General features: G+C 34.1%; 1 protein-coding gene and 1 long non-coding RNA gene across 3 annotated transcripts in view; both read right to left on the minus strand.

Annotated features, from left to right (window-relative positions):
- Positions 1-2282: 2282 nt before the first annotated feature.
- On the minus strand, positions 2283-6926 carry LOC118020859. The gene is made up of 2 exons (XR_004682036.1): positions 3616-6926; positions 2283-2888 (listed from the first exon to the last, which is right to left on the minus strand). It is a non-coding gene; the product is annotated as an uncharacterized LOC118020859 (long non-coding RNA).
- A 4678-nt stretch (positions 6927-11604) lies between these two features.
- FAM126A (family with sequence similarity 126 member A) overlaps positions 11605-24892 on the minus strand; it is an 87798-nt gene continuing 74510 nt past the window's right edge. Inside the window, exons 11-12 of one of the 2 annotated variants that reach the window (XM_035020727.1) lie at positions 14736-15031; positions 13767-13935 (exon numbers count right to left, since the gene is read on the minus strand). In XM_035020727.1, the coding sequence (XP_034876618.1) occupies positions 14763-15031 (269 nt within the window). In that variant the 3' untranslated portion in view covers positions 13767-13935; positions 14736-14762. Of the gene's footprint in view, positions 13936-14735; positions 15032-24892 lie in introns of both variants that reach the window. The other variant, XM_035020726.1, reaches the window with a different exon arrangement.

The following is a 24892-nucleotide window of genomic DNA, read 5'->3' on the forward strand; positions in this document are numbered from 1 at the left end:
GGTTTTCAAAGCCAAATGTTATGGGGATTCGTCTTCCCCATGCAAACTCCCTGGTCTGTTTCTCTCCCCTCTCAGCAGCCTTGGCCATTTAGCTCCCTACCACATCTCTACCCCTCCTACCCTCTCAATGTGGCCTCTTCTCTACATTCAGTTGTGGAATTTGTTGTGCCCATCTTCAGGGCATTTTCTGGGTTATTTACACTGATGTGGTTGTTATCTAGTTGTATCTGTGAGACAAGGTAGCTTAGGGTCCTCTGGAAGTCAAATTTCTGTTGTTTTAAGCTACAAAATTTTTGGTAATTTGTTATAGCAGCTCTAGGAAATTAATACACCAATATTGAATTACTAGGGCAAATTCTTGTTGATCTTCTGCCTCATCATTATATCCATTATTGAAAGTGAACTATTAAGGGGTGCCTGGGTGGCTCAGTCCTTAAGCGTCTGCCTTCGGCTCAGGTCATGATCCCAGGGTCCTGGGAACGAGCCTGGCATCGGGCTCCCTGCTCTGCAGGGAAGTCTGTTTCTCCCTCTCCCACACCCCCTGCTTGTGTTCCCTCTCTCACTGTGTCTCTCTGTGTCAAATAAAAAATAAATAAAATCTTAAAAAAAAAAAAAGTGAACTATCGAATACACCCAAAACTAATATAAAACAGTATGTTAATTACACTTGAATTAAAATAAATAAATAAGAAAAAAGAAAGTGGGGTATTGAAGGGCACCAACTATTATTGTCTATTTCTCCTTTCAATTCTGCCAGTTTTTACTTCATGTTTTTTGGGGTTTTGTTGTTAGTGCATATGTTTATAACTGTTATAGCTTCATTAGGGATTGACACTTTCATCATTATAAAATGATTTCTTTATCTCTCATAACATTTTGTTGTTGTTTTAACATCTAATTGTTTGATATTAGTATAACCATTCTTATGGTTTCTATTTGTGTGGTATATCTTTTTGGATCATTTTATTTTGAACCTTTTTGTGTCTTTGAATCTAAAGCTTATCTCTGTAGTCACCATACATTTTCATTTTTTTTTTTTAATCAAGTCTAACAATCTCCCCCTTTTGTTTAGAATGGGTTGTTTTAATACATTCTCCAATCTGCTTAAGCATATATATTGAGTTCTTAATTTTATTTTATTTATTTTTTTAAGGATTTTATTTATTTATTTGACAGAGAGAGACACAACAAGAGAGGGAACACAAGCAGGGGGAGTGGGAGAGGGAGAAGCAGGCTTCCCGCGGAGCAGGGAGCCCGATGTGGGGCTCGATCCGAGGACCCTGGGATCATGACCTGAGCCAAAGGCAGATGCTTAACAACTGAGCCACCCAGGCACCCTTGAGTTCTTAATTTTAGACTTTGCATTTTTCAGTTGTAGAATTTCCAGTTGACTTTTTAAAAAACAGATTCTCATGAAATTCTCCATCTTGACTCATTAATCAAAGCTATCTTTAAGTCCATCTCTGATAACCCTAATAACCAGATCATCTGTGGATCCAGTTTTATTGCCTGTTTTTCCTCATGGTTCTGTTGTTTGGCATTCTTTGTAATTTTTACTTAATACTAGGTATTTTATGATACACTGTAGTCTCTGGATGTTATCTTCCTACAGAAAGGGATCACCCTATTCCCTGCGAGGAAGACAGTGTAGGCAGATCACATTAATCCAATCTATAATTCAGTGGATGTGAAACTAGGTTGCGATTTTATAAGGTTCAATTTACTCAGATTCTCTCCTGTTCTTATGGTGTAATGCTCAGAGTTCTTAAATGAGATTCTGGGGTATGTTCTAGGGCCTCTCTTGATAGGTCCTGAAATCCAGTTTTTGCCTCTTCAATACCAGGATGCAATATACATTTAAAAAAATCTTTGCTTTGACTTTCAGATTTCTGCCTTCTTGTTTGTTTTTTAAAATCCTTCTGCTCTGAACAATCCAAGAATTCAGAAATACGCAAGGGGAAAATCAGCACAGTGTCAGACTCATTTCTCTGAACCTTCCTGCTTTATTGGGATCTTAGGTCTCCCAAATGCTGGTTGGCTAAGTGACCCTAAACTTTTTGTCTCTCCAGTCTTGTGTGGTTGCCATAGTTTGTTTGCCTCTCTGATTCTTAGCAGTAACTTTCTTCTTGGGCCTTCTACTCAGATTTGTGTCAAAAACTGGCAATCCCAAAAGGAAGAACTAGCTGCAGAATGTTTGCTCACTTCTCTGATTACTGTGCTGCAAATCCCCAGGACAACTCACAAGTTCAATGATTGAGAAGAAGGACTCACAGGGCTCAGCATACAGTCATACTCATGGCTTGTTTATTATAGCAAAGCAATACAAAGCAAAATCAGCAAAGGGAAAAGTCATGGGAGAATCTAAGAATCCTTTTCCTGTGGAATCACGCAGGATGTGGTTAATTTCTCCAGTACTGAATTGTGACAACACATGTGAAATGTTGTCTGCCAGAGACACTCATTAGATTTATTGCCCAAGGTTTGTATTGGAAGCTGGTCATAGGCACCTTTTGCCTAGCACATATCATAACTACAGACTCCCAGAAGGAAAGTGGGTGTTCTGCATAAGCTATCCTGTTTATATAGTCTATACATAGTAAGCTACTTATCAGTTAAGGAATGGTAGGAACATTCTCATAATCCAAGTTCCCAGATGCCAGCGAAGTCCACCCTTACAAGTAGGGCCTTCTAAGAATAGTGTCTCAGGCCTGCTGTGTTAATTCTTTTTTGCACACCCTCTCTCCGGGATTTTGGCTCTTAGAGTCCTGTTTGTCTAAAAGTTCTTTGATGGCTTCAAACACTGGTTTTAAATGATGTTATCCACGTCACAGCTGTTATCATTGAGTGGTGATGTGCCGCACAAGTGTCTGGTTATTTTTCCTTCTCTGCTGGAAATTTAATTTGAAAAATTGTAGAATTTGAGGCTTACAATGATGAAGTTTTTTTTTCCACCATGGAGTATTCATTTGTTTTTCACTGGGCACCTAAAGGGTTACTTTAATCTAATTTCAGGAACTAGGATGATTTGAGGCTTCACTGAAGTCCCTGTGTACATGTGTAGGGGGGTGAGCGTATCTTCAATTCACTTTTACTTCTCTGGTGGAGCTTTCTGGGGTCTGGAACCCAAGAATGGGAACCCAAGGTCTCTCCCATGACTTGGCAGGCACTAGTATTTAAGTTTTATCTTCCTCTCCTCGCAGAGGTAGTAAAAACACTGTTTATCCCATTAAGTGCCTCTTCTAGAATCAGCCAACAACTCCAGGTAAGACGTGGCCCTAGTGGGATTGCCTTTCTAGATTTTTATATTTTAAAAAGATTATTTTCAGATTATCTAGTTGCCCATGGAGATTTTGATGGGCATAGTTTGCCATTACTGGAATTCCTCCTCTACCTTATTTCTTACACTATAAAATAAGCTCCTTAAATGCAACATTTTGAGGAAAATCATGATGGTGAATAGAGGGTGTTTAGCATTGCACATAGAAGCACAGCATATAGGGAAGACAAATCTAAATCCAGATTCACATTGCCCATTCTATGAGGAAAAATAGCTGCCTCTTCATGAAGAAAGAGATTTAATATCATCAACCTGGTGCTAGCCAACTATTTGCTCACCTTAGGGCATGACATCTAAGGCTTGGTCCCTCCTGCTTACAGACTGGGCTCTTAGCAGTGGCAGTAATCAGGGTAGCCTTGATGAAAGGAGGGCCGGATTTTTCAAGTCCATGTATAGCCTCCATCTTTCTAGGATAGCCAATTTGTTCATAAGTTGGTTGAACAAGAACTGGGATATCAGAAAAAGATCTGCCAACATCTTCAGAATCAACTTGACCATCTGATTATTTAGCATCTCCTTCACAACAGGGCCTTTGTTCAGTATTTATGTGGAAAACAATTATTCTTACAATCTGAGACAACTTTGAGAAGTCCAACTATATATTTCGCTCCCAAATTTTATCATTCCTCTTCCTAGCTTACTACTTCCATGTCCTTCACCAACTATGAGTCATAAGATGCTGTACACCTAGAAATCTCACCTTCGGTGCAAAGCAGACAAGAAATACTGCTTAGATTTATTCTCACCATAAAGAGTTCCTTTCCTTGCTGCCCTCCATACCATCATTGAGTTGTAGTACCACTGTCTACTTCTAGCTAGTACCAGCATACTCTGCAGTACTGTATAACCAGGCTCAGTTTCTTCCTCCTCAGTGAACTGGGAAATATAGTATTCTCTCCTATTATAAATATAGCTCATGGGTTTGCTTACTTGCTCATTTGTTTTCTCCTTTCAGACACCCTGTCTCATTAAATTCAACTTGATGGATGTAAATGGATATTTAAACAAGATTCTACACTAGAGCAAAATTGAAACAGAAGAGGAAGTGGTGACATGTTGTTTCTCAGGGTTATATTTTAGGAGATTTGGAGAAGAAAATGTTAGTAAAAATTATAGCATGGGGAGCAAGATAGAAGTAGAAGCATCTCAGCTAAATAAAGAGAGTAAAAATTTTAAGATAAAGGTACTGCAAACCTTCATTAGGCAGTAGTGGACCTGGGATACAAAAATTAAATATATTTGTAGCTTCTATAAAAGGAAGCAAATGAAACAAGAAGTGAGGATTTATTGTGTTGAAGTTAGGTCTTTCCTACTTTATTTTCTGAAGAGTATAGATATCACTCACGTACACCATAGATACACAGAAAAGAATATGATAGAAGGAAAAAAAAATTTCAAATGCTAGCCCAGAAAATCTTCATGCTATTCATTACTTTGAGTAAAACAAAACAAAACAAACCATGATGTATCATAATTTGCTTCTCAAAAAACTTTTATGCAGATACACTTTAAAGAAGCAAAGTAGTCAGGTTTTACACCTTTCACCTTTATCTCTGTGTGGATGTACATTGGAGTCAAAGGAGTTTCCCTGACTTCTCTTGAATGGAAGAGGAACGTCACAGATCTCCTATTTGCCACCCATTTCCTGGATTGGATTCACATTCTTTTTAGTAAAATAAATCTTTATTTACTACTATGTAATAGGTATTATACTAAACTAACACACAGGGCAATCATCTAGTGTGGAAGAGAGTATGGAAAGATAATCACAATATATTGTGATGTGGATTATGTTAGAGCACTTATCAAGTAGGAACCAAGTGTGATATAGGCGTCAAGAAGCTTCAGAAGAAATCTTTGAAATTTTCAGTAGAACCATAAGAAGTCACTAAGAGATATTATCAATATGCTCTATTTATAATATTGACTTATGATCTTTGAATAGGAAGAGAAACAGACCTGAAACCATCAGTGTCAATATGACTTAGGTAAGACTTTAGCTCACCTGTGTCAATATGATTTAGTTGTTTATTCCAGGAAATCTCTGCCTAGGAAAGATAGGATTGTAAACAAAGCAAACAAAAAACCAAACAGAAACAGTCTCTAGTTTTTTGTTTGCATAAAGAAATTCTGATAGGATGGAGACAATAATTTGCTTACCTGGGCATACAGCTCATTTATCAAACAACAGTTTGTCAAGACTCTTCAAGGCCCTTGCTTGCTGTGTCCATGAATCCTAAACCATTTCATTAACTTAGTCAAATCTGATCAGTTTCCTCTCTCGACAGATACGCCTTAAACCATTTGAGCATAGATCCCAAACTTCTAGTATCTAATTTTCTGGATCTGAGACACAGCTAAGCACATCAAGGGAGTGCACTCTCCTACTGCAGTAAGTTTTCATACTTAGTTTTGCTTTATTAACAAGATCTCTTCAAGAAGTTTGTCCTTTCTGAAACAACCTAAGTGTCCATTGATGGATGAATGGATAAAGAAAATGTATACAGTTGACTCTTGAACAATGCAGGGGTTAAGGGTAGTGACCCCCCATGCAGTTGAAAATCCATGTATCACTTTTGAATTCCCCCAAATTTAGCCTATTGTGGGCTACAAGTCTTACCAATAACATAAACAGTCAATTAACACAGAGTTTGTATGTTATATGTATTATGTGCTGTATTCTTACAACAAAATACGCTACAGAAAAGAAAATATTAAGGAAATCATAAGGAAGAAAAATACATTTACAGCACTATATTTATGGACAAAAGTCTGCATATAGTAGACCCATTCAGTTCAAACCTGTGTTGTTCAAGGGTCAACTGTGGTCAACAATGGACTATTATCCAGCCATAAAAAGAAGGGAATCTTGCCATTTGCAGTAACATGGATGGACCATGAGGATATTATGCTAGGTGAAGTTAAGTCAGATGATGCGGATGAGAGAGGGTGGGCAAAGTGGGTAAAGGGGGTCAAAAGTTACAAACTTCCAGTTATAAAAGAAATAAGCCCTGGGGATGTAATGCACAGCATGATGACTATACTTAATAATACTCTACTGCATATTTGGAAGTTGCTTACAGAGTAAATCTTAAGAGTTCTTATCACAAGAGAAGAAAAATATTATAACTATGTATGGTGATGGATGTTAACTAGACTTGTGATGACCATCTCTCAATATATACAAGTATTTAATCATTATGTTACAGATGAAACTACTATAACATTATATGTCAATTATACCTCAATTAATTATTTTTTAAAAAGAAGTCTGTCTTTTCTAACTACAAACTACTACCAGACACACAAAAATAATCAACTCATTGCTATCAGCTACTAGGCCAAATATTAAGTTCATATGAGAATTAACTGAGGAACTTGTAAGAAATATAGGTTTCCATGTTTCATGCTTCACAGTGATTCTGATTTAGGGGAATTAGCACAAGGTCCAGGAATCTCTATTTTAAAAAGCACCAGTTTTTTCCTAGTGCAGGCTATATTTAGATCATGCTTAGAAAAATAATGCTTTCCTCCCTGCAAAGCAGCAAACATATGTTTGTGTACATGTATATATTATATATTATATATTATACATATACACACATGTATTATATACATATTATATATACGTATATACGTTATATATATATATATATACTATATATGCATATAGAAATATATCATACAAAAATAATACCCATATTAAATGTTCCGCACACTTCTTACGGAAATGGGATCATACACATACATATATATATATATGTGTGTGTATATATATATATATATATGACATGATTTTTTCAGGGAACATTATATTATATAATCTTTCTGAATCATCACATACAGATCTGCATTATTTTTAATAGCTACATGATATTTCACTATATGCATTACCATAATTTATCCAGGCCTCATTAATGGTCATTTAGAGCTTGCTTTTTTTTTTTTTTTTTTTGCTATTATAAGCAATGCTGCAATGAATACCTTCACACATTTATGCTAAAATATCTGTAGAATATAAAGAATGGAATAGACATAGAAGAGTAGGATTGCTAGGTCAGAGGGTATGTGCACTTTAAAATTTGATAGATCTTGCTGAATTGCTCACCAACTTAGTTACACTAATTGTCCTGCCAATTATCTTGGAGACTAATGTTTTCCCACGCATATATGATACTAGTATCAACCTTTTTCATCTTTATCTATCTGGCAGGTAAAAAAACAAATAAAATCTTAATTTGTTTTTTTATCATGTCTTTAATAGAATAACCAGCACTCAGTATACCACTGAAACACAATTATCTAAAGTTCTACAAAACATCATAATTTACTTTTGGAAAACTTTTATTTTTACACTGAAACTTAACTCTATCATCTATAAACAGATGGGATGGATGAATTTCAAATATATGTCCACTATGTAGTATCTACTTAGTACCTCCTTTTACCAAGTAATATAAAAGGAAAGTGAGAGTCATAAGATGTGTGTTCAAGCCCTGGCTTTGCCACCCAGCAGCTAGGTGACTTTGGGCAAGTTGCCTGCCCCCAGAGCTTCAGTTTCCTCTTTTGTAAAATGGGGATTCTACTCATTTGATAGAATTGAAAATTAAATGAGATTATAATTTTCACTACATATTTTAGCTATGTATAACCACCACCACCACAGTAACAATGCATGGAAAATTAGCAAATGAATAGAATTGTTTGTAAAAGCCTTTCTTAATAATTACAAAATAATTATGTTGGTATTACCATAGATTCTATGAGGTGAGTCAACCATTTATTGGGATTACTAAAGTCACTACAAGAGTGTATGTTTCATAGGGCTAACATACTGCTCACAAAATCACTGTTGTGGTTCTCTATGAATACTCTTCTAATAGTAGTTCAGAAAATATTTCCCAAATTACTTAGCTCCTTAGATAAAATGGAATTATCCAAATATACAATCAACTACACACCAGGAATTTCTCTTCAAGTTTCTAAGAGGATCTTGTTTCTAAGCACACACAGTAAAGCAATTCAAGTTATGTCACAGAGATTTCCTAGAGTAATATATTAATATTTTGGAGATGCTATCCTTCATTCTTTCCCAAGACTAGTATCAACCGAACACACTCATTCCTTAAATGTCTCAATACCCACTGTGCAAAAAGTCCAATGCTAAGAACTAGGGGTATAAAATCTCTGCGCTGAAAAGATAAAGACTCATATTAAAGATAAAAGGGCATAGCATTGTTATCTAAATTTGCCTGTGCTTCTACTATGATAAATAATGCGTCAATGGCTCATGACCCATGGAGCTCCTTTTCTTTTGAATGGACACCAATGGACCTATTACACTTCCTATCCCTGGGCCAGGTAAAACAAAGCCAGAAATGAGATGTCATTGCCCTATGGCTTACTCCCAAAAGTTCTCAATGGCTCAACTCACCTAAGTCTTCTGCCTTTACTTTCTTCCTCCACATCATGACTTTTGCAAAAATTTATGATGATTTTTTTAATGAGTAAAATGATCTGGACATTTTTTCAGTTTTTATTTCAATAAAACAAGAGGCAACACTGTTGTATAAAGTATTGCATATGGACATTTACACAAATACACAAAACTTCAAAAAACTAAACTCCAGTTTATTTCCATGGCCTTAAAAAGGTAGAGAGCACATAAAAATATGCAAAGTCATAGTTTATTCTTAGGAATGTAAACTCTAGGAATACAATTAGAAACAAGTATATTTACTATGAAAAGATGAGTATCACTACATGATTAGAAGATAAGAGGTACACAAAAAAACTCCACATAAGAGGAAGCAAAGGTATGCAAAATAAGATCTCGAGTTTACTAAGAGAAACTTCACGTCAAGACACAGGTACTCTAGAAATCTACTATAAAAAAACACAAAAACATCTTCCAAAATGTTCACTGCTAGTCTCTTTAGATACGCACAAATTACAAAGTACAGAAGACTATGTATTTTTCTGATAAAGAATTTAACAAATTAAACAAATGTGAATAACTCAAAGTGTTAAGTATAATTTTACTAAGCAACTAATCTAAAAGTATAAATTCATGCTAATTAAAGAAACAGAGAGTTTTTATTTTTCACCCAAAGATTGGGAATACACTATTTATTATACATTAATTTCTATCTACAATGCTAATTTATGTACCCATCAAATTATTCTTCTTTTTAATGGCTTTTTTAAAAATATTTTTTTCAGTCACATTATTTACCATAAAGATTCCTTGATGTGCTTCCCTTTAATAAAGTGTAAATTTATTGTGCCTATAAACTCAAATGTTAAACAGCCTTATTTTAAATATTTGTTTAAAACTATGTTTCAGAGTACTTTTTTTTCTCTATAATTTAAATGTAAAGGTTTTAACATTTTAATTTTATTCTTCCAAAATCGGCAAAACCCCTTAGAACTCAGATCATTTTTATCTATTTTGTTTAAAAAATATATTTCCCTCTAATTCAACTTTTTGTTTTTATGTGAATAATGTTTGCTAAGCAGTTGCTTCATAATTGAAAAGGGCAATGAAATATTGCTTATTCAAAGCAAATTGTGTCATCATTTAAGGACTGAGGATTTATAACCTTCAAGTCTACAGACCTGCCTTAAAAAGTTCCATGGTGGTGTACAAGGGAATCCGGGGTGCTCACTTGTCCTGGGTCCTCTTGAAAAGTCTACTTTGTTTCTCTCCCCCACTTCAATCCAAAGGCAAATGCTGGGACCCAGCTTCATTAGAATACCTCAGGTAGTTGGGTATTTGAAGAGTGAGAGGTTGGGTAATTTCAAGAACCTCTAATGGCCTAAAATGTGGAATAGAACTACAATTTCTGTTCAGATCCTTTGAAGTATGGGGTACAAGGACCCATTTTGCGTAGAATCCTTCTTGTGGTAAAGGGTATTATTCTGGATATATAGGAGATCTGTGACCAAATGGCTACATCAGGATCTTCATGAGAAAACAACCTACAAACGTGACTCCAACTCAATCTGGAGAGATGAGTGGGAAGAGAGCAATAGGGATCATTGTAATTGCTACCGAAGTTAGCATTATCCAATATTTATAATTGCTATAAAAATTTTCAAATGTATAATCCTTATTTGAAACAGTATCAAAGGTCCTATAAATAATTTTACTGTTAACATAACTTCACACCCCAGAAAATCAACTGGTGCAAATTATTTGAACCATAAATTCAGATCCACTCCACTGAGTAAGCCTTCAGAGTTTTTAGAAGAATATACACATGCAGATTTGTTGTGCATTGTATAAAAGGATGGTACCCCTTTCACACCTAAAATTGTAGGCATCCACAGCTCTGATTCCATTTATAGTTAACAAGAAAAATACAAAATGTTATATTTTTATTGTAAAAATGAAAAATCATTAAAAATGTAGAATTAGAGGATCTAATAAGTGTTACAGACACTATTAAAAATTCATTAGCTGTTGGGGCACCTGGGTGGCTCAGTCGTTAAGCGTCTGCCTTCGGCTCAGGTCACGATCCCAAGGTCCTGGGATCGAGCCCCGCATCGGGCTCCCTGCTCAGCAGGAAGCCTGCTTCTCCCTCTCCCACTCCCCCTGCTTGTGTTCCCTCTCTCGCTGTGTCTCTCTCTGTCAAATAAATAAATAAAATCTTAAAAAAAAAAAAAATTCATTAGCTGTTAAAAACAATGAAGATTATAATATTTATTATCTAACATATTTGATCTAGGGTTGTGAGACCACTGAGAATTCTAAATACTAGGTAAGTAATTTGTTTGTACTTTAATACTCTCTTCTCAAACTTTAATGTGCATAAAAATCACTTGAGGATCTTGTTAAAATGCAGGTTATGATTCAGTAGATCAAAGGTGGCTCTGAAGTTCTACATTTTTAACAAGATGCCTAGTGATGCCAATGCTATATACTGGTCCTCAGACTATAGGAGTAGCAATGATCTAGAATAATACCAAAATGAAGATCCATTATAGCAGCTGATGATTAAAATCTGATCTCTCATTTGTGTCAACTGTTTCCTCAAACTTTTTCTACAAGTTTCCTAAGCACCTTAACTTGCTTAAAATGCCAATCTTCTAAAGTAGTTCTTAAGACTATTAATACTGTTAGTAGCTACATGCCTAGGGGAAATTCTTCGTTAAAGAACTACAAAAAGACAATAGGAAATTCACAGTGACATTTTAAAATATTTTAAATGTACACAGGATTCCTGTTAAATTAATACAATATCAACTTTCACTGTCTGGTTGTCTTTTTTTTTTTTCTACTACAATTTATGCCAATAGATCTTATTCCATTTCTATTACTGGAACTAAAAAACTCAAATTCACTTATATTAAAAACCATATTCTAGTCAGAGTTAATGAATGAAAACTAGTTCATGTTTTTTGAAGAATTAGATTTAAAATGGTAGCCAAAGCAGTTACAGTAAAAATTGCATTTATAGTGTATGCTTTAGCACTCCTCAGGACATACGAATTTCTCACATTTGAGCTCTGCATAAGCAGGCACAAAAGGAAAACTAGCATGTTCTATGTGACCACAGCGAGGGACAGCAAATAAGGAAGCCACTGTGTAATAACAGTGCAAGAGACAAAGAGGGGACTGCTCCCTAGGCCTTCCTTCCCAGTCAACTTACTCGCATCCTCAGCCTTGCTTTCTCTCCCTCCCTCTGCATTATTAGTTAAGTATACTTGATTTACAGGGAACCTCAATAGCCAAAACAACTACCACTAGCAAACGCCAAACTTTTACGTCTATCTAGAGGTCACGTAGTTCTCCGTAGCTACAAACAAGTTTGTTTAGCTTCTGCCATATTGCCTTTTTCATTTTTATTTTTTGGTTGGGGGCAACTACATTGATTATTCTATCATTACAAGAATATTTAAATTAGGCCTGTTCACAAAAAAAATTGAATTTTTTTCACATTTTATAATTCTAAATTTAAGAACACAAACATAAATAACCTAAATTAGTTAATGTATAAATGTCCTTTGTCCATATTTCTCTATATTTTCTTTCATGACATTTTATAGATGAAAAATTTACCTAATATCCTTCATTTGCCGACAAACAATTCAGTATTATATGGTTGACACTGGTATCTTGAGAGCTGTGTTGCACAATTTACAATGATTTCCAGGAAGTCTTCAATGATGTGTGCTTTGAATTATAGAAACCAAACTACCTAGGGTTTCCAAAGTCAAGCAGCAGGGTAAATGAGCTTCATAGCCTATTACATTTTAGGAACTGAAGGGGATTTTCACTTGCTAAATCCAGATCAAATACTTCAAAACAACACATCTATTAGCAATCTGATTTTTGATATAAAAATGTTCCAAAGATAACAACAGAAATTCCTCTACCCAGTCCCTGGAATTATAGAATAGTCTAGGTACTGAGTTAGAAGGCATTTTCCAGTGCTTTATATCAACAATTTCACTAATCTCAAGGATAATCTAATCTGATTACAAACATTTTTATCAGACACTTTTCATACACATCATTTTTGTTTTCTCACGTGCCTGTTTTTCAGACTGCCATGCTGCACGTCAGCTGGAGACTTCCCGGAGCTGCACCTCTGCCTCCTTCTTTCAGAAACAGTTCCCATACATGGAGATTCCCTTTGACTCTGAAGGCCAAACATACAACTACCAAAGTAGGAGTTATTAAAAAATAAGAACTCACAACCTCTCATGAGATGTAACCAATCTGATCAGACAACCTGCCAAAATGTATTGTTACACTGACAATCTTAGGGCAACAGAAACAAATAAGAAAGAAAAAAAGACTAAAATCAAGGGGGAAAATACACCCAAGAAATAACAAAACCATATTTCAACTTACTGCAACCTACATATTATTCCCTTCATAAAGTCAAGGTAGCCTTCAGAATTTGAGACATCAGGGCTCCTGTCTGGAATAGGGATGACAGACCCTGGGCACTGTCATAAAGAAGCAAAGTTGTCTCTCTAGATTTGCTGGTTAGGTGAGAAAACTATTACAAATTAATCTGTGGACAGAGTAATGCTAATACTAGGAGGTCTCTGCTGACCTGATTGATGCTTCACTGGAAGTTCAGTCCTTTCAGAAACGTAAATAAGCTTTTCTTCTTGGAGACTACAAGCAGAAAACCTATTGGCATCTGTCCCAGGCCCACAGCCAACAGCAGATGATGGGTTATGTGGGACTGTGACACCACTGACTTGTTCAAAGGATTTACTGAACACAGTTGCGGCAGTCTTAGCCAAACCATGGCTACAAGGTTTAGGCAGAGATTGGCTGGTAGTTAATGTCAGTCTCTTCAAAGAGAGAAGCTCAAGATTCTCACTCTGGGCTCTTTGAGTTTGTTTTCGGGCAAAGTGATCTTTGCAAGACTCCCCTGTAGTTTCTTTTTCTTTTCCTCCAGTTTTGCTTCCTGCTGACCGTCTCTGAGTCTTTCCTACACTTGTCTTGTTACTAGAATTGTTACTACTGTTTGATAAACCCGACTGGCTGGTACTAGACGCAGCCCTGGAATAAAATCCCTCGTCAACTTCAGATATCTCCATCAGTTCTTCTTGACCTGTTAATTCCACATTTCCTAAACAAAGAAATAATAAAGATTAATTAATATGAAGTATTTTAAATAATTCTTGTTTCATGGTTAATAGCAAATCAGTGATACTTTAAACTTTAGCATAATTACATAAAGCAACTGATTATAGACCAAAATTAAAGGATAAATCAAAACATTCCATAAAATAGAAAAATAGTTCCTTGTAACTAAATAAGAGTAATTTAGAGTGTATTCAACAAAAAGCATGCCATAAACCAGCCCCCCCGACCCGTGTTTTTAGAAAGAATTCTCTTACTATTCATGCAAAAGATCAGAAATAATTAGGAAAAATACCACACAGAAAAACTATGGGTAAACTCTCCCCCAGTAGCAAAGCAGTATAAAATCAAAGCTCTTACCAAGTAACTATAAAAAAAAATGATATTAAGATATTTTAAAGATTTTTTTTTAAAGGTTGCATTCTACGTTCCAGATTATTTTACTTAGATTAAAAAAAAAAAAAAGACCCTAACACGAGCTCAAACTTGTTAAAATTCTATATACATTATCCTTTACATCAAAGATGGCAAAAATGCAAAGATAAAAAAATAATTTCAGATCTCAAAACATTAGCAGAAAATTATTTTGGAAGTAATTTTCTGCCTTAGTTTTCATAACAATTTACTCAGAGAAAATACAGGTATGACCATTCCAAAGAGCATTAGATCATTGAGAAATTGTGGTGCATAATTCATGCATTTTGATTATTAGATGACATGCAAAATTTTTGTGACTGTGCAACTGTTGCTTAAGACATGCAGCAGTGGCCCTTTGCCATGAGATACCTTGGAGGGCAGCTAGAAAGTGCTCTGCTAAAACTGCACTCTGCCAGGTGAGTTTATTCCATCCTCCATCATTTTTCTTACAGATTTTTGCCTCCTGATCTCTGGCAAGCCTTTGCTCTCAGTTCTAGGATCTGTGGCTGTTTCCTGCACACCCTGTATATGCTGAGCATCAATCTCTCCTAGTGTTCTGCCTTTTTCCCCATTCCCGGTTCTCTCTCCGGCCACATTTGTGACACTAATCTCAGGAATGACAAGGATGCCCAATTCAGTAGTATCATTACTGTTGTCAGGTTGCTCTAGAATTGAAGATGATAAGACAAAATGATGGCTGAAAACAAAACAAAACAAAAATGCAAAACAAGAGAAACCAAAGATCCAAAACAAAAACTGGATGACTGAATGTTATGAATTAAGCCAGATATCTGCACTGTAGTAATTTCCATAATTTACATCACTCTGACAGCACTGGAGACAGTAGGGTGGTGTTCTTTAATTTTAAATGACAATGAAAAAACTCACAGAGCATCAATTCATGTTCTGCATTTTTTCACACACATATTTGACATGGACCATGAAACAGAAATTTTTTACCAATCAAAATAGAATTTCTATTGTTTTTTCAGATAACACTGTGACCATTTGAACTTAGGTCAAGCCTTGGGCAAATGTTCCAGGATGTACAGCCAAAACTCTAGCTTTTGTCAACATCAGGAACCAAGACACTTAAGAATTCCCCTTGCACACTTAAAATTCTATTTTTTTATTAGATTACACTGAGGCTGACTTAAGGAAGTATGATAGTGGGAAAATGATTATTCACTCATAGTATCACAGTTCGTGCTGCTGCAAGTACAGTTTTTGTCTCACACACCGATCATTGTGTGTATTAGCAAATATTAATGCAGCTGTGACACAATGAAATAGTCTATCCCTTCAGATTCATACTCATACCATAAATTTAGGCCAGCTTATACCAACAGTTCATTACTAAACTGGAGAAAAATAATAATGGACTTGGAAAAACAACTTGGCTGTTGGTCCTTTATTCTGAAAGCAGCTATTATAATCAAAACAAAGGAATGAAACTCCTAACTAGTTAATACTTATAGCTATTTTGTTCTGTATCTTAAATCACAAAGCATGGTTTTATTTAAAATTGACAAGGAAATATCTGTAATAATGGGAAAAATAACATGAATATATCTACCATGGGTCAATAATGAAAATTAAGGTTCAAAACAACATAAGACTATGTAAAACAGTATATATCTTAAAAAATGTAGAACACAAATCTGCTTGAGAGACATTACCTACTATTTTCAAATGTTTCTCATGATAGGATTATAAAGCTCTCACTCATGGTGCTAAGCATGTGAATAGGTAGTAAAAGAAAGAGGCCAGAGCCACATCCTCCTAAGGGCTTCCCAAGCTTTGCTACACATTGGTATCACCTGGGAATCTTTAAGAACTACTGATACCTGGCTCTCACCCTAGACATTCTGATTTAATTGGTATGAGGTATGACCTAGACATCGGGACTTTTAAAAGATCCCAGTGACTAATGTGCTGCAAAGTTTGGGAGCCACTGCTCTACTCGAATTCTTTCAAATTTTGAAAACTTTAATTAAAGCAAAAATTATGAATGCCCTGGGTCCTCCATACCCAGCAGCAATATGCACTTCAGGAGGCCCCCAAAGCTTCACGTTGCCCTGGGCTGGTGGGTCAATGTGCTAGTATAATAATTTCCCATTTACTTAGTGTTTCATAAACCTTTGGCTGAAGGTTCTTTAAATGAAACGTTTACTTCCTAAATAGGCCAAAGGATGTTGGTGAGGTAGTATCACCTCTAACAGAGGTTTAATGAGATTAAAAAGTTCCAAAAAGCCTATTTCCCCTTGCTAACAGCTATCTTCAAAGTGAGGGCAAGTAAATATCTAACTGAGATGAATGCCAGAGGCCACTGGAACTGAGAGTAAAATCACCATGGCATTGTTGGGTGACAAGCAAGACTTGTCCGTTTACCTCACAGAAGCAGTTTCACAAAAGATCTACTAAAGGGACCATCTAGTCCAAAAAAAATTATAAGCCGTGGAAATTATCCAGACATAACAAAGCCAATGAACATAAAAGATAAGCATAGGTGGCCTAATAGAATAGAAAACAACACTACTTACACTGAATGGTACTAAACAGTTTTTTTAAAGCATTCGTATATATTCTTCAATTATATTCTCTGAAGTAGGCAATTTGACTCCCATTTACAGACAAGGAAACTGAAGTTCAGAAAGAGCTAACAACTATTCAGTGGATGGGCTAAACAGCAAAATCTTTTTACTTCAAATGTCCATTCTAACATATTACAGAGTCTAACTCTTCAATTCATAAAGTCCTTTGAGTTAAATATACTCTGACATCCTTCAATTGGGTTTAACTTGTTTGTTTAGATTCCTGGTCTTTTCATAGAAAGCAAATAATTTATTTTGGCTGAATAGAGAGAAAGAGCAGATAAAAGTCTCCAAGAAAACCTAAACAGGTCAATAACTCTCGAGGTTAGTTTTTTTACTTTTTTAAATTGGGTTTAGTTTTAAAAAGACACTAGTGAAAATTATTAATTTAAAATGGTGCTGCAATGATGAAAATTTTGCAAGAAAAACTAGAAAATGACAAGAGGAATAATATATAAAGCAGCACTAGACAATGGGATTTGCCAGTCACATGTACTGGGATACTAGTCAAGATCTGCAGCCCCCAAAACAATGATATTAAATTTTTTTTAATTATAAAAATAAATGGCAAGCAGAAAAATGAGATTATGTGTTTTTCCACAAGCACATTTTTTTTTAAGATTTTTTTTTTTTTATTTATTTGACAGAGAGAGAGACAGTGAGAGAGGGAACACAAGCAGGGGGAGTGGGAGAGGGAGAAGCAGGCTTCCTGCTGAGCAGGGAGCCCGATGTGGGGCTCGATGTGGGGCTCGATCCCAGGGCCCTGGGATCATGACCTGAGCTGAAGGCAGATGCTTAACGACTGAGCCACCCAGGCACCCCACCACAAGCACAAATTTTTGACTAATTTATGTATGTTATCACTCTCAAAAATGGTAAAAATGGCAAATTTTTAAGCTATTAAGGTAAATTTATAAAAAGAAAAGCATGTGATTCTGTATAGAGCTAGAAAGAACAAATATAATTCTCAGGAAAATTACAGAATAAAGATAACTATATAACTCAAACATTTGTTACATGATCTTGGTCTCCTATTATTTCTCCAACTTCTTCCCCTATATGTGACCCAATCTTCCTACACACACCTTCTTACCAGTCTTACTATTCCCTAGGCCTGGAATACTCTCCCCCACATAGCTACCTACATGGCTCACCTCCTTACTTCTTTCAGGTTTTTTTTCCTCAAAAATTTCCTTCTCAGTGAAACCCTCTCTGATCATCCCATCAAGTTTCAATATCCTCCATATTTCATAAACTCTCTTCCCTACCTTATTTCTTCTTGGCTCTTAATCACTCTCTAAACTACAATTATTTCTCTATCTTGTCCACTAGACGTAAGTTCCACAAGGGCAGGGATTTTCTGGTCATTCTTGCATACCTAATACCTGAAAAAGTAGTTTGCATATAGTAGGTGCCCAATAAATATTTGTCTGATAAATTAAATGAATTTCCCGTTACATGGTAAAGTTATTAAAATAAGTGAAGATGAGAAAACATGGAGAAGACATGAGAAAGGTAATCTGGGTATGTGTTACCTGACTAGGTAAAAAGGAAAAAAATAATATACAGCCTATGCTAATAATAATTTTTAGATGGCAGAGAAAATAAAGTCTCTTTGTTTTAGAAAAGCAAAGTAGCCACCTCTAAATGCAGGTTTGGTAAAATGCTTAATAATGCCCTATATATATATAAATCTACAGTTCTTTTATTATGCTATCCTCTGGATAACATAGCTAAGGAGAAAAAGTTAATCTTTCTTTAAGAAAATTATAGAGGAGATGTTGTAAGAGAATATAAATGTATAAGAAAATAGAATCTGTTCAAAAGCCTCGAACTTAAATCTATGCAAAAGGTGTCATGATTGTTCTATACCTATAAAAAACAATACTTACATTTGACTTCAAATAGTTCGAAAAGTTCAAAAAAGATCCAAAGAGAAACGTCTCAGAGAATATTTTATTTGTGTGACCTCTATAAACAGGTAACCTCTCCACACAGAGAAATTAGGAGAGGTAAAGAATACTTTTTAAATAGACATTTCCAAATTGTTTCTTAAAGGCACTCAAATCATTTCTCCCTATAACATTTCTTCTGGCTTTGAGAAAAAAAAAAAAAGGTAAAACAAATTGCAAATATCATTAAAACTGATCATGAAAAGTTGTGATTTCCCTCATATGTAATTTTATAATCCCAAATATCTATTCCATTACATCACTCATGAAACTCCTTATTCTAGCTATAGCTTTTTTTTTTTCCTTTTATGGCTACCTTATTTACTAAAAGTGAAACTTAATAAAGGAATAATTTATTTATTCATAGAATTTACACAGCTCTGAAAGACTACTTGGTAAATCTAAAGGAATCTGGTTATGATATAAGGCACTTACAAATTCCTTTGTGAAATTAATAAAATAAGCCAAAGCTTTAAAAAAATTAATCTAATCCTTAAATGTCTGCATCATACAATTTTGACATTATGAAAAGTATTTCAGAGTAAACTCTAAAAGAAAAGAAAGTGATACACATTATTTTACAATTTGTAAGATATAAATATTTAAAATGTCATAATATATCTGAACAACTTCATACCTTTTAATCCAGTTTATGTTTATAATTTATCCTATTCAGTAGAATAAAAATGCTATATATATTCATTAAGCTATTCATTGCAGTGTTATCTATAATAGCAAAAAGTTAGAAACAAATTATTTGGCATATTAAGGAAATGGTTAAGTAAACAATGGAATATCATCAACTCAATGTGGTACTATGTAGCCTTTAAAACAACTGGACTTACTAGGAGAACTTAGGAAAATGTTTGACAACATTAACTGAACAAAAATAAAACATCAAAAAATTTTAAATAGAGCACAACTATGAAAAATACATACACATATGGGAAAAACCTGTAAAATGATAATTCTTTAAGTACTGTGATTATAAGTGAATATCCCTCTACCCAGTTTACTATTATGTTGTTACACTGTTTTTCAAAAAAAAGAGGAATGAATTGCTCAGTCTATATTATAAATTTCTTTATCATTCACTCACTCACTCATGCATTCAACTCCTATTTATTGAGCACCTATTATGTGCCAGACAGTGTTTTAGGTGCTGGGGATACAATGGCCAACCAGACAGACAAAGACCCTGCCCTCACAGAGTTTACACTCCAGTATGGGAATTAAGGAAACAACAGAATTTTAGATAGTGGAAAATGCAATGAAGGAAATAAGTATAATGGGAAAGAGTAAGAAGCATGGTAAGGGAGAAAGTCTACTTTAGATGGGTGGTCTGGGGAGACCTCTTTGAGGAAGGGGCATTTGAGCTGCGATCTGAATGACGATAAAGCACTGGCTACAAATGATGTGGGAGAAGACTGTCACCTTCTGATCATTCAAATCTCAGCTCAATTATCTCAAATTGCTAGGACAAAGCCCCTAAAATGGAAATGGCTCAGTGTGTTGAAGGGTTAAAAGGAAAGGTGAGAGAGGTCTTCAAGTGGGGTCAAAGTGATAGGTGAGATATCATATCATTAGGGCACCTATGCCCAAGTATGGAGCTTGGCTTTTGTTCTGATTGCAATGGACAGCCAATGAGAGGTACGCAGATAAACTGTGTGTATTTTATTAGCACTTCTTATCAACAGAAATCATATTTGTGTAACACAAAATACTGAGCATGAAGTGTGTCCTGACTTAGAAAAAAACAGCAGCACTGTAACAATCTACAGCCTGGGCCAGTAATTTGCAAGGTAGATCAGAGGAAATCAAAGCTGGATTAGAAACACAAAGGACGGACCCCCAAGTTAAAGGGCTGCACTCTGAGCAAGAACTTTAACAAACACTAAGACTTAGAAATACAAGTCCTGAAGCCAGAAGTAGACTTTCCAGGTAAGAAAACAGCAGCTTGGGGCACGAAGAAAAACACAATATGGACTAGAGTGTTTTATTTATAAAACATACTGGTTAGGAGCTATACCCAGTTTCCTTAAGTAAAGATCAGTCAAGTCTTTAGCTTTTGTTGTGTATGTAAAAAATGATACAGCTCTTATTGAGGTGGATTCAGTCACTCTCAACAACTTCTTTTGTCATCTTTATTAAGTCTCAAGTTAAAAAAAAAAAATCCTTTTGAGATTTGCAACATATGGATGCTGCTGGAGCTGGTGAATCCTTCATAATGATTAAAGATCCTCACAGTCAGACCAAAAACAGCTTATTACAAAACTATCTACAAAAGCTTATTTCTTCTTCTGTGTGCAACATGTAACAAATGCTCCTACAAAGGTGGTGGTTGGGGAGCAGGGGGAAGGGTAGTGCTCAATGATAAGTAACAATAAATAATAATAAATTCCTTAACTATAGCAAAAACTCTTCTTTAATGTAAGACCTCCTTTAAAAAAAATGTAGAACACAATAATTTATAAATAAGTGTTTTTGCCTCATAAGATCAATAATCTGAAATATTTTGCTTCTCTATGTAGAAAAGTATTTTACTTTATTTTACCTAGAAATAAACTAAGTTTGTTTTGTTTTGTTTTCTTCTAAAGTTGGCTAAGCCAAGATTCTGAGACTTTCCTCTTTAATGTTTATATGTATCAATTGGACAATGTGATATTTTAGTGCTGGTTAATATGTCCTTTTTCTTTGAGTCATCTAGTATTTCCTATTTTATTTTGTCTTCCATGAGTATAAAGTTCCATATCAAGAGTGCTAGGTAAAATTCATGCAATGCTAACTTTGGTCAGAAGGAAATGCTTATTTTTGGTCCAAATGTTCTACCATCTATATTGGGAAAGGAAAATTTGTTCCTCAAATAGCATTTTAGAATCTGAAAATAACAGAGCTTCTCAAAATGATACTAAAAACATTTAAACCTTTTTATAAAACTGCCAGATACTTTTTTCTAAATTTCCTTAACAAGTAAGACAACTTTTAAAATAAAAACATAAGTATTATGCATTTCTATTTGCAGATGTGAAATTCCAACAGCCAATTTTTAAAAGTTTGCCACACTGAGTTTAAAATTATGATTTCTGTGTTTTTCAAAATGCTTTTACAACTATTAGTAATTTTGTTTCTCAACTAAACACTTTTCTCATAAAGTCATAAAATCAGATTCACAAAATAAATATTCCATCTCAAGACTTACGACATTCATCTGCAGAATCTAGGAAAAGACTACCTTATGTGTTTTGAAATATTTACATATAATTATTTTCTAAAATATTTAACTGAAATATACCTCTTATAATTATTCAGATTTGTTCAACAGTTAGAAAGTTAGTAATGTTGTTTCATCAATATGTTATTATGTAATATAAATTTATTAACATTTTCTAAATCAATAATCAATGATTTTTAAATCAATAAATTATTTTCCAACATGAACTGCATCTTTTTACTGTTGATTTTCTTTTCTTATCTAATAAGTTAGTATTAAACCACCTAAGCAAATTAAAATAAATATTTTTCATCATTTTTAAAATAATATAATCACAGGTCTCTGAACTTTGTTGTAATCATTTAAATTTATTTAAATATCACGGCATCCTTTAAATAGAAACTTAATGCTGAAAATGCAATAAAATTGCTATAACACCATGAAACTTCACTTTCTTTAGATTTAATCTATGTAAACTATTTTATTTGATTTTTCACTTAAACATTTCATGTAATTAATTAAATACTCTAAAATTCTCAGGGTACTTATTTTGTATTGAGTTGAAGACTTAAAAATATGTGTAGCTCTTATTTTTAGTTTTTTTCACTACTTAAAACTTTGTACTCTTGGATCCCCTAAGTCAAAGTATTGAAATATAATGTTATAAAAATAAACCATTTAACAATGCCAGGACCAAAAGTAGGGCAAAATTCAAAGGATCTAGTTTATAAATGTTGTTCTTATTATTGATACCTACCTGTTGCAAACAGTTGTAACAATACATAAGTGAGAAATACAAGTTCAATCTATTCTATTTTCATGTTATTTTGGGATTAAGTGAGACAATAGGTATTAAAACAACCTTCTAAAAAATCCTGATTGTAATGGTAATATAAATGTCAGATTAGGGTACTACACTTCAGGGCTACAAAAATTACCAAAAAATCACTAATTGATTGTTACTATTATAGAACACATTTATACTTTTGTGTCTGATACTAACTTAAACTAAATGTTTATCTCAAATTGAGAAAATCCAAACTATACATTTCAAAAACAGTGTTTTATGAAAAAGCTCAATCACAGAATCATTCAAATAGCAAGCTAGCTAATGAAAGCTTATCAAGAATACAATTACGGTATAGCTAATAAAACAAATTAAATAGTTCTTAATGAGTTAACAATCAGCCTTTATGTAATAAATACTTTAAAGCATACCAAATGCTTTTCATTTACTTGCCTCATTATCTCACAAATAAATGCTCAGGTAGAAAGAATGGTAAGCAGTAATAAAGAATTGGGATTTCACTAGATAAGCCTTTTATTAGATAACCAGTTGGCAAAAATTATAAGCATTCATTATTTGCAACCATAACTTAATTAGGGGATTTTACAGAACAAAGGAGTGGTATTTCGAGTATTTAAAAGAAAGGAGAAAAGTTGGTTACCTTGTTCCAAGTATAGGTAATTTTTTTTTAAAGTAGAGGAAGAATGAGTCATAATAGTGGTAGTGGTGGGGAGACAAAAAAAAAATAGCAATTAAATTTGCTCTGGAAGAGGAGAGGGAATGGAAAAAGTACAAGGAAATAAATAAGTATAGATTGCATAATAGAACCTTGAAGTGGTAGACAATCGTTCAAGGATTTAAGAAAAAGGGCTATAGCTGAAATGGTAGATGATGAAGATAGCTTTTAGAAATAATATTTAAGAATGACTATAGAACTGAAGCATAATTGTAGAGAAATATTTTCTGTTTTCCTTTTAGCTATTTCTGTTTATTTTTAATAGAATTGCATTTTTGTTATTAATTTTAAAAATTAACAAATTATCTCATTTTATCTTCTTTTTCTTATTGGAATTTTCATTTTGATTCTTGCTCTGGTCATAATCTACTCATTCCTCCCTTACCTTAATGCTTTTTAAATGTTTATTCTATTATTATCCTTTCCTAGTTGCATTTTACCTTCAAATTATGACTTCTAAATACCCCTCAATCTCTAGGTGGTCTGAAAATCTAGGTTTAAAAAATATACAATAAGTGAAACATGGTATGCTTAAAAGAATCAGCAATATATAAATAAAACTACTAATTCTGAAATTATGACCCTTAAAAGTCAAAAGCAGCAGTTCTACATTGTAATTTCATTTTCCATTTGTATTGGCATGGAATCATAAAGTCATTAAACTTTTCTCAGAAATTTATACACAAAGTTTAAAAAGTTTGAAAACACACCATTAAGTTAAGCCATGTCAGTACAATATTAAGATAATCAAGTGAGAAGTGGGGAAAATTACGCAAAAATACTAATTGTCAAACATGTCTCTAAATTAGTATCTCAGTAGAAACCAGCTTTTCTTTAAAAGCCACCCTCTTTAGTTGATATGAGGATACATTGTGTGGTCAAAATTAAAATTACAGGGCCTTACAAATGTAACTCTCTGGTGCAGAGTGTTGATAGTGGAGGATGATATATGTGTGTATTGGGGGGAGAGGTCAGAGGGTATATGGGTATTGTACTTTCCATTCAGTTTTGCTGTGAGCCTAAAACTGCTCTAAAAAATAAAGTCTACTATTATTATCATATAATAAATACAGGGCCAAGCAATTAAACTGATCAAAATACAATCCTAGAAATTTGGGTTGTTATTCAATAGTAATAAGACCATGGCAAGGAATATATGTTCTGACATGAGTGGAAGTGTTAAAGCTATTAGTTTTTTACCTTCCAAAAGAATACTTTCTATTAAAATATAAACTTTGGATAATTC

Source organism: Mirounga leonina, unplaced genomic scaffold (assembly GCF_011800145.1).
Source record: "Mirounga leonina isolate KUSES-001 unplaced genomic scaffold, KU_Mleo_1.0 Mir_174, whole genome shotgun sequence".
Lineage (NCBI taxonomy): Eukaryota > Metazoa > Chordata > Mammalia > Carnivora > Phocidae > Mirounga > Mirounga leonina.